We start from the raw sequence: 15,956 nt of genomic DNA, 5'->3' as shown, positions 1-15,956 counted from the left end.
GATTAGGCCCCACGATGGTATCCCCCATTTACAAAACACACTTTGCTTCTCTACAAAAGAAAAAGGACACTAAGCTATCTAAACTACTATATGCCACAAGGGGCCACAACAATGGTTCCCGTAACCCACCCAGCAATATTGTTAATCTATCCAACTATACTCTTAGCCCAGCAGAAGAATCTGTCCTATCTCGGGGCCTCTCCTTTTGCCCCTCCACCCCCACGAACATGATACAGTTCTGTGGTGACCTAGAATCCTATTTTCGACATCTCAGACTCAAGGAATATTTCCAACACACCTCTGACCAACATATTAACCCACAGAGACCTTCCTGCCAACACTACAAAAAGAAGGATTCTGGGTGGACTCCTCCTGAAGGTCGAAACAGCAGCCTGGATTTCTACATAGACTGCTTCCGCCGACGTGCACGAGCTGAAATTGTGGAAAAGCAGCATCGCTTACCCCATAACCTCAGCCATGCAGAACACAGTGCCATCCACAGCCTCAGAAACAACTCTGACATCATAATCAAAAAGGCTGACAAAGGAGGTGCTGTCGTCATCATGAATAGGTCGGAGTATGAACAAGAGGCTACTAGGCAGCTCTCCAACACCACTTTCTACAAGCCATTACCCTCTGATCCCACTGAGAGTTACCAAAAGAAACTACAGCATTTGCTCAAGAAACTCCCTGAAAAAGCACAAGAACAAATCCGCACAGACACACCCCTGGAGCCCCGACCTGGGGTATTCTATCTGCTACCCAAGATCCATAAACCTGGAAATCCTGGACGCCCCATCATCTCAGGCATTGGCACCCTGACAGCAGGATTGTCTGGCTATGTAAACTCCCTCCTCAGGCCCTTCGTTACCAGCACTCCCAGCTATCTTCGAGACACCACCGATTTCCTGAGGAAGCTACAGTCCATTGGTGATCTTCCTGAAAACACCGTCCTAGCCACTATGGATGTGGAGGCCCTCTGCACCGGCATTCCACACGGGGATGGACTGCGAGCCGTCAGGAACAGTATCCCTGATACTGTCACGGCTAACCTGGTGGCTGAACTTTGTGACTATTTCACATTTGGTGACAATGTATACCTTCAAATCGGCGGCACTGCGATGGGTACCCGCATGGCCCCACAGTGTGCCAGCATTTTTGTGGCTGGCTTGGAACGGCTCTCGTCCCCTAATGCCCCTGCTCTGCTTGCGCTGCATTGATGGCGTCTTCATCATCTGGACCCATGGAAAAGAAGCTCTTGAGGAATTCCACCATGATTTCAACGATTTCCATCCCGCCATCGGCCTCGGCCTGGACCAGTCCGCACAAGAGATCCACTTCCTGGACACTACGGTGCTAGTGAGCGATGGTCACATAGACACCGCCCTGTATCGGAAACCTACTGACCGCTATTCCTACCTACATGCCTCTAGCTTTCATCCAGATCATACCACTCGATCCGTTGTCTGCAGCCAAGCGCTACGATATAACCGCATTTGCTCCAACCCCTCAGACAGAGACAGACACCTACAAGGTCTCTATCATGCATTCTTACAACTACAATACTCACCTGCTGAAGTGAAGAAACAGATTGACAGAGCCAGGAGAGTGCCCAGAGGTCACCTACTACAGGACAGGCCCAACAAAGAAAACAACAGAACGCCATTAGCCATCACCTTCAGCCCCCAACTAAAACCTCTCCAACGCATCATCAAGGATCTACAACCTATCCTGAGGGACGAGCCATCACTCTCACGGATCTTGGGGGACAGACCAGTCCTTGCTTACGGACGGCCCCCCAGTCTGAAGCAAGTGCTCGCCGGCGGCCGCACGCCACGCGACAGAGCCACTGGCCCGGCAGCCTATCCTTGCGGCGAAGCCCGTTGCCGACTCTGTCCACGTGTCTGTTCGGGGGATACCATCGTGGGGCCTAATCACATCAGCCACACTATCGGAGGCTCGTTCACCTGCGCATCTACCAATGTGATATATGCCATCATGTGCCAGCGGTGCCCCTCTGCCGTGTGCATTGGCCAGGCTGGACAGTCTCTGCGTAGAAGAGTGAATGGACATAAATCAGACGTAAAGAATTATGGCATTCGAGGACCGGTTGGAGAGCACTTCGGTCTCTCTGGTCGCTCGATCGCAGATCTTGGAGTGGCTATACTTCAACAAAGGGGCTTCGAGAGCAGACTCCAACGAGAGACTGCTGAATTGGAATTGATTTGCAGACTGGATACAATTGACTTGGGCTTGAGTGGAGACTGGGAGTGGATGAGTCATTGCACAAGGTAAGGCTGTTTCCCCATGGTATTTCTCCCCCCCCCCCCACTGTTCCTCTGATATTCTTGTTGACTGCTGGAGTTGGCCTGCCTTGCTTGTCACCGTGAGGGGTTTTCCTCCTTTCCCCCCCCCCCCGCTGCTGGTGGTGGCTTATCTTGGGTGATCACTCTCCTTACAGTGTGTATGATAAACCCATTGTTTCATGTTCTCTGTGTGCGTGTGTGTGTGTGTGTGTGTGTGTATATAAATCTCTCCTCTGTTTTTTCCACCAAATGCATCCGATGAAGTGAGCTGTAGCTCACGAAAGCTTATGCTCTAATAAATTTGTTAGTCTCTAAGGTGCCACCGGTACTCCTTTTCTTTTTGCGAATACAGACTAACACGGCTGCTACTCTGAAACCATGGGGAAATAGTTTCTTTGTGTAATGACTCATCCATTCCCAGTCTCTATTCAAGCCTAAGTTAATTGTATCCAGTTTGCAAATTAATTCCAATTCAGCAGTCTCTCGTTGGAGTCTGTTTTTGAAGCTTTTTTGTTGAAGAATAGCCACTCTCAGGTCTGTAATCGAGTGACCAGAGAGATTGAAGTGTTCTCCAACTGGTTTTTGAATGTTATAATTCTTGACGTCTGATTTGTGTCCATTAATTCTTTTACGTAGAGACTGTCCAGTTTGGCCAATGTACATGGCAGAGGGGCATTGCTGGCACATGATGGCATATATCACATTGGTAGATGTGCAGGTGAACGAGCCTCTGATAGTGTGGCTGATGTGATTAGGCCCTATGATGGTATCCCCTGAATAGATATGTGGACAGAGTTGGCAACGGGCTTTGTTGCAAGGATAGGTTCCTGGGTTAGTGGTTCTGTTGTGTGGTGTGTGGTTGCTGGTGAGTATTTGCTTCAGATTGGGGGGCTGTCTGTAAGCAAGGACTGGTCTGTCTCCCAAGATCTGTGAGAGTGATGGGTCGTCCTTCAGGATAGGTTGTAGATCCTTGATGATGCGTTGGAGAGGTTTTAGTTGGGGGCTGAAGGTGATGGCTAGTGGCGTTCTGTTATTTTCTTTGTTGGGCCTGTCCTGTAGTAGGCTCTCCAACACCACTTTCTACAAGCCATTACCCTCTGATCCCACTGAGAGTTACCAAAAGAAACTACAGCATTTGCTCAAGAAACTCCCTGAAAAAGCACAAGAACAAATCCGCACAGACACACCCCTGGAGCCCCGACCTGGGGTATTCTATCTGCTACCCAAGATCCATAAACCTGGAAATCCTGGACGCCCCATCATCTCAGGCATTGGCACCCTGACAGCAGGATTGTCTGGCTTTGTAGACTCCCTCCTCAGGCCCTTCGTTACCAGCACTCCCAGCTATCTTCGAGACACCACTGACTTCCTGAGGAAACTACAGTCCATTGGTGATCTTCCTAAAAACACCATCCTGGCCACTATGGATGTAGAAGCCCTCTACACCGACATTCCACACAAAGATGGACTACAAGCCGTCAGGAACAGTATCCCTGATACTGTCACGGCTAACCTGGTGGCTGAACTTTGTGACTTTGTCCTGACACATAACTATTTCACATTTGGTGACAATGTATACCTTCAAATCAGCGGCACTGCGATGGGTACCCGCATGGCCCCACAGCATGCCAACGTTTTTATGGCTGACTTAGAACAACGCTTCCTCAGCTCTCGTCCCCTAATGCCCCTACTCTATTTGCGCTACATTGATGACATCTTCATCATCTGGACCCATGGAAAAGAAGCTCTTGAGGAATTCCACCATGATTTCAACAATTTCCATCCCACCATCAACCTCAGCCTGGACCAGTCCACACAAGAGATCCACTTCCTGGACACTACGGTGCTAATAAGCGATGGTCACATAAACACCACCCTATATCGGAAACCTACTGACCGCTATTCCTACCTACATGCCTCTAGCTTTCATCCAGATCATACCACTCGATCCATTGTCTACAGCCAAGCGCTACGATATAACCGCATTTGCTCCAACCCCTCAGACAGAGACAAACACCTACAAGATCTCTATCATGCATTCCTACAACTACAATACCCACCTGCTGAAGTGAAGAAACAGATTGACAGAGCCAGAAGAGTACCCAGAAGTCACCTACTACAGGACAGGCCCAACAAAGAAAACAACAGAACGCCATTAGCCATCACCTTCAGCCCCCATCTAAAACCTCTCCAACGCATCATCAAGGATCTACAACCTATCCTGAAGGACGACCCATCACTCTCACAGATCTTGGGAGACAGGCCAGTCCTTGCTTACAGACAGCCCCCCAATCTGAAGCAAATACTCACCAGCAACCACACACCACACAACAGAACCACTAACCCAGGAACCTATCCTTGCAACAAAGCCCGTTGCCAACTCTGTCCACATATCTATTCAGGGGACACCATCATAGGGCCTAATCACATCAGCCACACTATCAGAGGCTCGTTCACCTGCGCATCTACCAATGTGATATATGCCATCATGTGCCAGCAATGCCCCTCTGCCATGTACATTGGCCAAACTGGACAGTCTCTACGTAAAAGAATGAATGGACACAAATCAGACGTCAAGAATTATAACATTCAAAAACCAGTTGGAGAACACTTCAATCTCTCTGGTCACTCGATCACAGACCTAAGAGTGGCTATACTTCAACAAAAAAGCTTCAAAAACAGACTCCAACGAGAGACTGCTGAATTGGAATTAATTTGCAAACTGGATACAATTAACTTAGGCTTGAATAGAGACTGGGAATGGATGAGTCATTACACAAAGTAAAACTATTTCCCCATGGTATTTCTCCCTCCCACCCCTCCCCCCCACTGTTCCTCTGATATTCTTGTTAACTGCTGGAATTAGCCTACCTTGCTTGTCACCATGAGAGGTTTTCCTCCTTTCCCCCCCCCTGCTGCTGGTGATGGCTTATCTTAAGTGATCACTCTCCTTACAGTGTGTATGATAAACCCATTGTTTCATGTTCTCTGTGTGTGTGTGTGTGTGTGTGTGTATATAAATCTCTCCTCTGCTTTTCCACCAAATGCATCCGATGAAGTGAGCTGTAGCTCACGAAAGCTTATGCTCTAATAAATTTGTTAGTCTCTAAGGTGCCACGGGTACTCCTTTTCTTTTTGTGAATACAGACTAACACGGCTGCTACTCTGAAACCTTAGCTACTAGTTTCAGCCAGGTAGCCGTGTTAGTCTGTATCAGCAAAAACAATGAGGAGTCCTTGTGGCACCATAGAGACTAACAAATATATTTGGGCATAAGCTTTCGTGGCCTAGAATCTACTTCATCAGATGTATGGAGTGGAAGATACAGCAGAGAGGTATAAATACACAGCATATGAAAAGATGGGAGTTGCCCACAGTGGGGGGTCAGTGCTAACAAGCCAATTCAATTAAAGTGGAAGTGGGCTATTCTCAGCAGTTGACAAGAAGGGAGGAAAAAAAAATCACTTTTGTAGTGCTTGAGTTCAGTGTAATCACGGTGGCCTATTTCAAACAGTTGACAAGAAGGGGAATTAGTTTTTGTAGTGACCCATCACTCCTCCTTGTTTTTACCTTAGTTACTGTTGCTGAGCCAGGGATGACTAACTTGTTTGCACACACAATAGCATGGGAGATACAGAATAGAAATTAAACTCTGTTCTGCTGTGGTCTGTCCCTGCTGTGATCAGAACTGTGCTCACTACAGCCAGATTTCAAGTGAGAAGGGACATTACAAAGAGGTCATGGGGGGGTGGGGAGCTGACAGCTCAACCCCAGTCTGCTCTGCTGGCAAGGAATACATTTTCCCTAACCACCAGCCCCCAGCCTCAGCTCAGAGTCAAGCTGGGCTCTTTCCAGCACTCACATCATCAATACCACAGAGTCAACAATCAGGAATGAGTAAGTGTGACGAAGTGGGACTGTTCTTAATGCTTCCTCTGAATACTGTAGAGGTGCCTCAGTTTCCCATGCATTTCTTAAATCTCTAGGTGGTGGGATAAGGGAGTGTAATTGTTGCAAAGCAAAGGGCCAGGGTACATAAATGGCCAACACTGTCTCTTGGCAACTGATGGCCTGGGCCCTTCCCCCCCTGCAAGGTGATAGCTAAAGGGCTGGAAAACAAAGGAATCAGGTGACCTCCTGGCCCAGGAAAGGGACAAAGCCCAGAGGAGGAGGGGGTGGAGGATGAGTCAGTTTGGGCTGGTCCGGACGAGGAGTGAAGTGCAGATGTGGTTGTCTGGCTCACTGCCCCCCAAAATGGACCCGACTGAGGGGTCCTGTTCTCTGTACCTACAAGCTCTGTTTTAGACCATGTTCCTGTCATCTAATAAACCTTCTGTTTTACTGGCTGGTTAAGAGTCACGTCTGACTGTGAAGTTGGGGGGGCAGTGAGCCTGGGTGAACTCACTGTGGGAAGGGCACGGAGGGGTAGAGGATGCTGAATGCTCCGAGGTCAGACCCAGGAAGGTGGAAGCTGTGTGAGCTTCTTGCCCTGCAGACAGTCTGCTCCGAGAGAGGAGACTTCCCCAGAGTCTTGACTGGCTTCGTAGGGAGCACTTCCAGATCATCACCCGGGGACTCCGTGACAGTAAGCAATGCAGCTGCAGATGCCTGATGAGGAGAGGGACCAGCTCACTCCCAGCTCTGCTAGCCCAGGGAGCTGGCAGGATTAGAGAGAAGTGAAAGCTTGCTGTAATCACAGAGACAGTAGCTCTCACTGACTTCCTAGGAACAGACCTGCTGGGGAAGCAGGGGCTGCTTTTACATGGCCTCCTTGCAGAGTGGAGCCCACAGATCCCCGGGGTCATTGCCAGCAGGATTCTACCACCGGAGCTCTAGCCAGCAGAGAAAGGATTCTTTGGTCCAAGCCCACTGTAATCAGCTGGGCCTGTGTCCATTATAGGGGCTAGCTCGAGAGACGATTTCCTGAAAAGATTCTTTGTCTACATCATCCTGTTACCTACGTGGCTAAAGCCCTCCAGCCATAGAACTAGCAGTCTCACTTCACGCTTTTAAACCTAGTATAGGTTGCAACTTATGCAGAAAACAGACGAACGGGGTCTGACCTAACTTAAATAAGAACGCAAAGGAACAAAACCACTGTAGAGGCAACTCTGCCATAGCCTAGCAGCTCCAGTCAGGGATTTCTACCCAGCTCCTTGCTGTGTCTGACGGAATAAGATCCATGGCCTCACCTGTGCTGAGGAGCTATTCTGCAGCCCTTGTGTAGTGGAGGCTGCTGCGTTTGACATCGGGTGACATCCTATGGCTCCTCCAGCTGGCACCTAACAGGCTGATGCACTGTCAACATCTCTACTCTCGGCTCCTCAAGGAAAGTCCCCTTCCTGCCAATCATGCTCACTGCATTATTTTTAGAGCTCATTAAGCTTTATGGCACTGCAGCTTCAGAGCGTCATTGGCTGGGTGGGTGGGTGGGTGTGTGCTTAATGAACAAAGGACTTCATTGACAATTCATTAAATCTACTGATTGCTACCTACAAAAACAGTTAGGAGCAAGGGAGGCTGCCCTCAGCACCCAGGGCAACTTCTGGTATTGACTGGACCACCTCCCACCTGCACAGGGTTAAAACTGAGCACGTCATCTCTCCTCCATGGCCATTACCTTGGATTCCCCCTTCTCCCCACACATCCATATCACCAAACCTTGTGCTGTTTCCTCCACGGCTGCGCTGCTTGAGCTGAAGTAGGAATGTCTCTACCCAGTAGCAGTAGTAAGCTCTTATCCAACAAGTCTGATGGCAAAGTGCAATACTGGCCCCCTGCTGGTCTTCCGCCTCAATGACTGCAACACCCTGCTCCTCTCTGGCCTCCCACGGCTGCTCTCACTCCCCTCCAGCACGCCCAGGACGCTGCTGCCAAACTGCCAGCCTTGCTTGTCAATTCAACACTGATCCCCCTTTCCATGGAGTCCCTCTATTCCAATCAGAGCTTCTGCTGGTTTATCACTGCTCTGAATGACTGAGGGCCATTTCTAGCTTAACAGCCCTGCAGATTTAGACATACCTAAGTAACTTTGTGGATCTGGTCTCAAGACTAAGTGGGGATCAACCCTGAGAGATTCAGGACTAAAACTACAGGCCTTGCCACTTGACCTACAGTAGTAACTCCTAACTGACAGCAGTAGTAGGCTCTTATCAAGACAGCCCCACCCCATCTTGAAGCAAATACTCACCACACAACAGAAACACTAACCCAGGAACCAAACTCTGCAACAAACCCTGGTGCCAACAATGTCCACATATCTATTCAAGGGACACCATCATAGGACCCAACCACATCAGCCACACCATCAGGGGCTCGTTCACCTGCGCATTTACCAATGTGATATATGCCATGTGCCAGCAATGCCCGTCTGTCATGTACATTGGCCAAACCGGACAGTCTCTATGCAAAAGAATAAATGGACACAAATCTGACACCAAGAATTGTAATATTCAAAAACCAGTAGGAGAGCACTTCAATTTCCCTGGATGTTCAACAACAGACTTAAAAGTAGCAATTCAACAACAACAAAGTTCAAAAAACAGACTCCAACGAGAAACTGCAGAACTGGAATTAATTTGCAAACTTGACACCATCAAATTAGGCCTGAATAAAGACTGGGATTGGCTGGGTCACTACAAAAAAATAATTTTCCCTCTGTTGATATTCACCCCTTCATGGGAATGGGCCACATCCACCCTAACTGAATTGGCCTCATTAGCACTTGGTAAGGCAACTCCCATCTTTTCATGGGCTGTATATTTATACCTGCTTACTGTATTTTTCATTCCATGCCTCTGATGAAGTGGGTTTTAGCCCACGAAAGCTTATGCCCAAATAAATTTGTTAGCCTCTAAGGTGCCACAAGGACTCCTCCTTGTTTTTACTGATATAGACTAACATGGCTACTCATCTGAAACCTTGTGTCATATCCACTATGGAGACTAGCCACATTACATATATTATAGTAGCACCTAAGAGCCCCAATCATGCCCCAGGACCCCATGGGGGTAAGCACTATGAGCACACAGAACAAATAGATGGTACCTGCCCCATAGAGCTGACCTGCTAAGCGGGTAAGCTTAGCAAGCATGCTGCACTGACTGCTCCAAAGCTCCCCTTGCTCCACGTATCTAGAAGGTTTGGATAATTCCTTCCCTTGAATGGTTACATTTTTTGGAATAAGTGCCTGCAAATCAAATGACTGACAGTGCCACTCCTCACACCAGCTACCTTTGCCATGAAGTGTTACCATTTTGGGGGGCAGGGATTTTTTCCTCTCAACCCGTCCACAAAGGGTGGGGTTTTCAATCACCTACTTGCCATCAGAATCATGTGCATACCCACAACCTGCCCTGCCAGCTGTGTCCTCTGCAGAGAGTTGTCTGTCTGAGACTCGGAAGCAGCAGGGTGAAAACACTAAAATGGCTTAATTAAAAAGGGTAAAGAAGCCGCTTTGCTGGCTGCATCAAACGTGCCAGCTTCCCTCAGCAACCTCAGTTGAAAGAAACATGAGGAATTGCACTCCAGCCTCAGTTACTTTACAATACCTCACTGATGGGCATTGTGCTGCTGAGAATGCAGAGTGACTGAGCAGAATACAGCCCCGCGCTCTCTTGAATTAAAAATGCTCCTCTGGAGAACTCAGATGAAAGACACAATTTGCTCCAGTTAATCAACAGAACCACAGAGGAGGTGAATAGATTTTTATTCTAAAGACTTTAGATACGTCTTTTTTAAAAACAATTTTACAAAAACTGTACACATCCTCCACCCTCCTAATCCGCTTGCCACTGTGTTTTCAGTGGTGTAGCCACTTCAAGCAAATATCACTACAACCCCAGAAGGCTTCATCAGCTTGAATTTGTACGCTGAAAATTTTATAACTCAAAATACATGCATCCTAATTCATCACTGGGGTAACAGTATTTAAGTCAGTGGAGTTACCCCAGGGACAGATCCAGGCCAAAGATGAAGCTCTGCTTTATGTAGATGAGTTCAATATAAAAAAATCTAACTGCAAAGCTGTTCATTCCAAACTCCAGGGTAATAGAAGGCGAATATGACCCTTCTGCTGCCAGGACTTCAGTCAGGTCGCTGGGGCCAGGAAGGGCCCGGCTTCCCTGCACTTGGGTGTGTCAGAAGACGACCAGATGTTGGTAAAAGTGGTGCCAAGGAAGCTGCCTGAACCCCTCGGTCTGGAAGGTAACCTGGGAGTGAGGTGGCTCTAGGGCTGCCTATTCCTGGGAGCAGAGAAATACAAGAGGGTAGAACCCTCCCCACTGTGCTAAGGGACAAGCCCAGAGACAACAGGGAGCTGCCATACACCTTAGGGGAGCACCAAGGGTCTGTAACCCCATGCAAGAACAGGGATACTTCAACACTACAGTGTTGAGAGAGAGAGAGAGAGAGAAAATTCTTGCCCTAGGAGAAGGTTACTGGGGAAGGCACATTTTCAACAAGCCAGCTACTAGGCAAGACCTTTACATTACAGACCTACTGAAAGCTAAGTAACTTGAATTGGAACAGTTAGTTCTACCACACAACTCTGTCTCTAATTAGTCTGCTGAGAACCAGATCAGAGCAAAGTTGTATTTTGAGAAATGGGTTTCATGGTGCAAAGAACAGCACGTATCTACACAGCTAGTGAAAACTTGTCACTGAAGTGTCTGAAATACAATGTGGAGGCCTATCACAACCCAAAAGGTGTCGATCACACCAGGTGCTGGGTCAGCGACAGAACGACCCTTGTTTGGCAAGCATATCTGTATAACAGCAGACCCAAAGAAAGAGACACCCTGGTGCGGCAGTTGAACAGTTGTTGCAGTGCAAATGACCAAATGGGTGCCCAACTTGTCTGCAAGAGACACAAGGCACGCCAAGTCCGAGGTGCTGCTTTGCAATGTGATTCCTTACCGAACTCAAGGTGCTGGCAGAAATGCAGGGGCTACGCAGAGTCCTTGGCGCACACAGAGAAAAGAAGAAGAGCTGATGATGCACGAATACCAAGTGGTTCTTCAGCTCAGACCCGAAGAGCTCTGCGTAGCTCAAAAGCTTGATGCTTCGACCAACAGAAGTTGGTCCAATAACAGATATCACCTCACCCATCTTAGGGATTCATGGCCATGCTGACATAGCTCAGCAAATTCAGCACCGATTTGTTATGAGCAAGTGCTACGCCTTGCAAATGCCTTACCCCAGTGCTGTTCTGCTCTGCCCTTCCACAGCAACAAGGCAAAGGCTCCTGCACCAAAACTCCGACACTAAACAAAGAACCCGATCTCCCTCTAGGCAAGCTCACCTGGGTGGGGAGCTGTCCTTTTTCAAGACGATCACTCAAAGCCATGGTACAGCTATGCCCAGATTGAAAAACAGAAATGCGAGCCATTGTAGGAGGTTTTGTGGATACGTTAGTGGGCAGAAACTGGTTGAGGTAGAAAGAGACGATAAACCGCTGGAAGCCGTATAACAGAAGCCATTGGCAAAACGACTTCAGCAAGGGATCAAGCACTGAAGTGTGAAATACAGGCCCAATAAGGGGCTTCATGCAGTGCCCCTGCTTTCAGGAACACCTGTACACAGGGAAAGCGAGGAATTGTAGCAGGAGTTCGAAGTAAATACGACTCAAGCACTACCCACTTGCCAGACAGAATCTGACAAGCAGAAACAGTGACCCAGCCTCACACCTGCTTGGGAGAGTAACTGTAGATGGAGGGCTAAGAGAAAACGCTTCTCAGGCACTCCAGCTAGAGAGGTGAGATTGCCACGTATGCAAATATTCAGTACAGAAGACGCTTTGCCACACCACCACAGCAGGAGTCAGAAACAGCATCATCCACAGTGCCCATCCGGGGATTTGAAGGGTACGGACTCAGCCAGAGATGCGCTATTCTGTCTAGGCACGAATGCTGCCAGCAGAGACAGGTACTAAGAGTGACATCTGCAACTGAGTGAAAGAGAACCACTGAGAACACGAGAGTCCTGACCATCCCTGGTCCGAGGGTGCATCGAACAGGAAAGACGACCTCTTATCACAGCCTACTAATCAGCTTTTCAAACTGACCTGTTTTGCAACACACCAAGTAACAAGAGAGCATACATTTTAAAGTACAATTAGGAACCAACAACAATGCAAGGTTAATGAGCAGCTCATTTTGACAATTCTCCAATACACCAGTTCCAGTACTGGTTTTCTAGCCCTTGTCAGACACAGTCAAATGGGTTAGCAGAAGACAATACAAAGAGCAAAGAACTCAGTAATATTAAAAGCTTCAGTAGGCTCAGGGTCCCATCTGTAGCACTGTCTGGTATCACAGCACAGCTCACCAGTTCACACACTCCTGGCAGAAGGACAAAACCCTCAGTGCCCACCACTAAGGAGCTCCTTGGGCTACAAACAATGAATCCTGGCACAGTTACGGGAGAGTCATACTCCAGGAAACTAGACCAGACGTAATATGGTTAACAGGAGTGTCAGTCAGCCCCATTGGAATTGAATATCCCATCCCCCTGGCAAAAGATTTGCCCCCTGGCAAAAAAGAATCTGGCCAGCAGCCTGCCAAGCCCCAGGAATCCCACCTCCCCAAGCCAGAGGTCAGAGCCTCCCCGAGAGCCAGTCCTGAAGCAGGAATAGAAGAACCTGACTAAAAGCAATGGGGACCCTGTTTCTGTTCCTTGAGGACATTCTGGATGCTGCTGACAGCAGAACAAAGTCACCAACAAGGAAGTCACCCTGGGACAGACCCCCCAAGTGGTGCAAGCTGGAGTCAGCAGAGCTATGCCCATTTATACCAGCAGATGATCTGGCCCATCAGCAGAAGCAAACAGGCAGTGGAGGACATATCCATCTTCCACTTCCAGGGAGGAAGGGCTCCAAGAACAAGCAGTTGTGGGCTCAGAAAGCCAATGAGATTCAGAGATAGCTGCTTTGGACGCATGTCAGCAAATGGCAGACATCATACCAGGTGATCTCCCCTGGCCTAGAGATCTCCATTGTTGTGCTATTAATTAGCTGCATTCATTTATGGCCGTTATATTTGGTGGGGTTTTTAATTAAATGCAAATAAAAGGGGACATGTCACAGCAGCCACTGGCATCACCAGATCCTGACCCCTGCCATGTGACAGGAATATTACCCTAGTAACCCTAACCTCCTCACATGACTAGAGCTGGGAAGTCAAGAGCACACTCTGACCATATGGCAAGGATAAAGTAGTCAGAGGCATGAAAAAATTCATTAGTACAATCCGAGAATTTAAAAATATACCAATGTAATATGGCAAAAAAAATCCCTCTCCTCTGGCTAAAAAATAAATACACAGAGAACCTGATCTCAACTTCCACTTAAATCAGAAAAGCTTTGCCTCAGTCTTGCAATGGGAAAAGGATGAGATCCTGAAGAGACAGCCAGTCTGAGCCCCGTGCTGTTGGGAAAGCAAGCCTTCCACCAAGCATATAAAACCTAGTCATCTGCCTGCCAGCGCCGTATCCAAAACTGTTCAGAAGGGCCTGAGGAGAAGGCACACAGCAAGGCACAGACACAGTAACGGGTTTAGTAAAGGAGAATGTAAAGCCAGACAAAAAGAGATGAGACTAGCACAGAAATGCACTCTAGAATGGAGGAGTGAGAGCCCAATCTAAGTCCCCCTGGAGTCCACAGGGTCCTTCCAGTGGGCTCATTAAGGGCCCAGCCCAATGCCTAGTGCAATCAAGGAACAGATTGGGGGAGGGGCAAGAAAGCACTGGAAGGGGATATTTCCCCAGCAACCCCCTTTATTGTAAGGGCTTGATCCTGCTCCCACTTGGGTCAGTGGAAAAAGCCTCCATTGACCAGAGTGGAGCAAGAAGCGTGGCAGCTGATGGAAGCTTCTCTTTCTAGCTGAGCTTTGACTTTCTCCAGCCTCCTTCTCTTCTACCCTTTTTCTTTCTTCCTTTGTCACCGTTTCTTTTTGCCACCCACAGTTTTCATAGACATTTTTAGATACGAACCAACACACACACATGCAAAATCAAATTCCTTCCAGTCACCTAATAGAAAGTTACGACCCAATTTACAGGCAGCCTGCCAAGGTACAGAGAAGAGACCATTTGCCCAGAGGGATTACACCCAATGGTCAATGAGAAGGGAGCGTACAGGTCACAGGCAGGGCATGGGGAAGTGCCCCTCTGCTTTTAGCAGGGTTGGGGCAATGCACTCCACTTTTCTGGAACCCCTGATCAGTACCAGCGGGGGGGGGGGGGGTAATAGAGCCAGAATGCCGAGGGCTCAGCACTGTGGGAGCCAAGTGCTCTGCAAAATGTGGCGTACAGAGGACCAGGCCGATGCTGTAGAATGGCATCACTCTGCCAGCAGCCGCCCTCCTTGGGAAACTCCTTTGCCACCTGCCCAGGGTTCTGGTCTGGCTCTTGTCTCCAAGAACACAGCCCCACTAAGTTCAGCTCCCCCAGCAGGCTATTTTTAGGGACATGAGTAAACAGCATGTTTTGCTTCTGCCTCTAGCATTTTTAGTGGGCCGATTCCAGCAGTGGCACCAGAGGAGCCGGAGAGCCCAAAATGGTAACTCTTCCGAGTGATTTTGCAAGGCTATGTTAATTCTAGTGAGGTCAGGCAGCCCTTTTGTACCTCCCCCCTCCCAAAAATATACAGGAACTATCAGGTGTGTCTACATAGCTCCTCAGCCCATACCACGCTGGCACTTTGCCATGTATGTATCCAGCACAGCCTCACTGCTGTCTGTCAGGCCAGTGGGACCTATAGTGCTAACCCCCGATACAGGGCATGCAGCCGCTGCCCCCATATGAGGCATGCCATCACCTCCATAGCACCCCTTGTACTGAATAGGCAGCACGTCTCTCGGGCTCCCTACCCCTGGCTCCTCCATATCCCCCTTATTGCATTGTTACAGCCCCTTCCACTGCCCCATATAGACCCTCACCTCGGTCTCAATGCCACCCTATACAGGACATGGCCTCTAACCCTCCTCCTGCTCCCGGCTCTTCAGACCCACATGGGGCACCTCATATAGGGCCTGCAGCTCTGTCGCCATAGCCCCTAAAGAGGATACCTGGCTACCCAACCCTCTAGATCGCTGCCCAGTATAGGGCAGACAGACCCCGTCCCGAGAGCCCCCCCTTCCCCACCTCTGGAGCCCTGATCCCCCTTACAAGGCACGATGCAGCCCATGGCCCCAGAGCCCCCCGCCGCAGGGCCTGTCTCTAGCACCCGCGATGGAGAACTCAGGGCGCCCCAGACTAGGCGTCCCTCCGCATCCTCCCCGTACCTCCTTGCAGGCGTGCAGCTCCCGCTCCGTGCCCCGGCTCCCCGGGATGGCGGCCCCCACCCAGAGCAGCAGCAGCAGCCTGAGCCCGGCCCGCAGGCGGCCGCAACCCGCAGGCGGCCGCAGCCGGCCGGCCCCAGCCATGGTGCAGCAGCGGTGGCCGTGCCGCGAAGCGTGAGCTGGGCTCAGGTGCAGCCGCCGCGGGGGGGGGGGGGGGGCAGGAGGACGCCGGAGCCCCGCCCCCGGCAACCGCCGCCGCGCGCACCTGGCCACGCACCTGCGGCTCGAAAGATGCGCCCCCGCCGCGCGTGCCAAGGCAGCCCCTCGTGCGCGCCGCGCCGCGCCCTCCCGCGCGCACAGCCCGGGCCCGCCT

General features: G+C 49.7%; 1 protein-coding gene across 3 annotated transcripts in view; it reads right to left on the bottom strand.

Annotated features, from left to right (window-relative positions):
* Positions 1–15,953, bottom strand: part of ELAPOR1 (endosome-lysosome associated apoptosis and autophagy regulator 1) — a 114,802-nt gene extending 98,849 nt beyond the window's left edge. Inside the window, exon 1 of one of the 3 annotated variants that reach the window (XM_038380212.2) lies at positions 15,861–15,953. Coding sequence is in view for 2 of the 3 variants with exons in the window: in XM_043500423.1 (XP_043356358.1) it covers positions 15,587–15,727 (141 nt within the window). In the remaining variant the exon portion in view is untranslated. Of the gene's footprint in view, positions 1–15,586; positions 15,774–15,860 lie in introns of those variants that run through there. The other 2 variants (XM_043500423.1, XM_038380214.2) reach the window with 2 other exon arrangements.
* Positions 15,954–15,956: the final 3 nt, after the last annotated feature.

This window comes from Dermochelys coriacea, chromosome 21, assembly GCF_009764565.3.
Source record: "Dermochelys coriacea isolate rDerCor1 chromosome 21, rDerCor1.pri.v4, whole genome shotgun sequence".
Classification (NCBI taxonomy): domain Eukaryota; kingdom Metazoa; phylum Chordata; order Testudines; family Dermochelyidae; genus Dermochelys; species Dermochelys coriacea.
The sequence above is the reverse complement of the archived record's forward strand: the minus strand, read 5'-3'. Positions and strand labels throughout refer to the sequence as shown.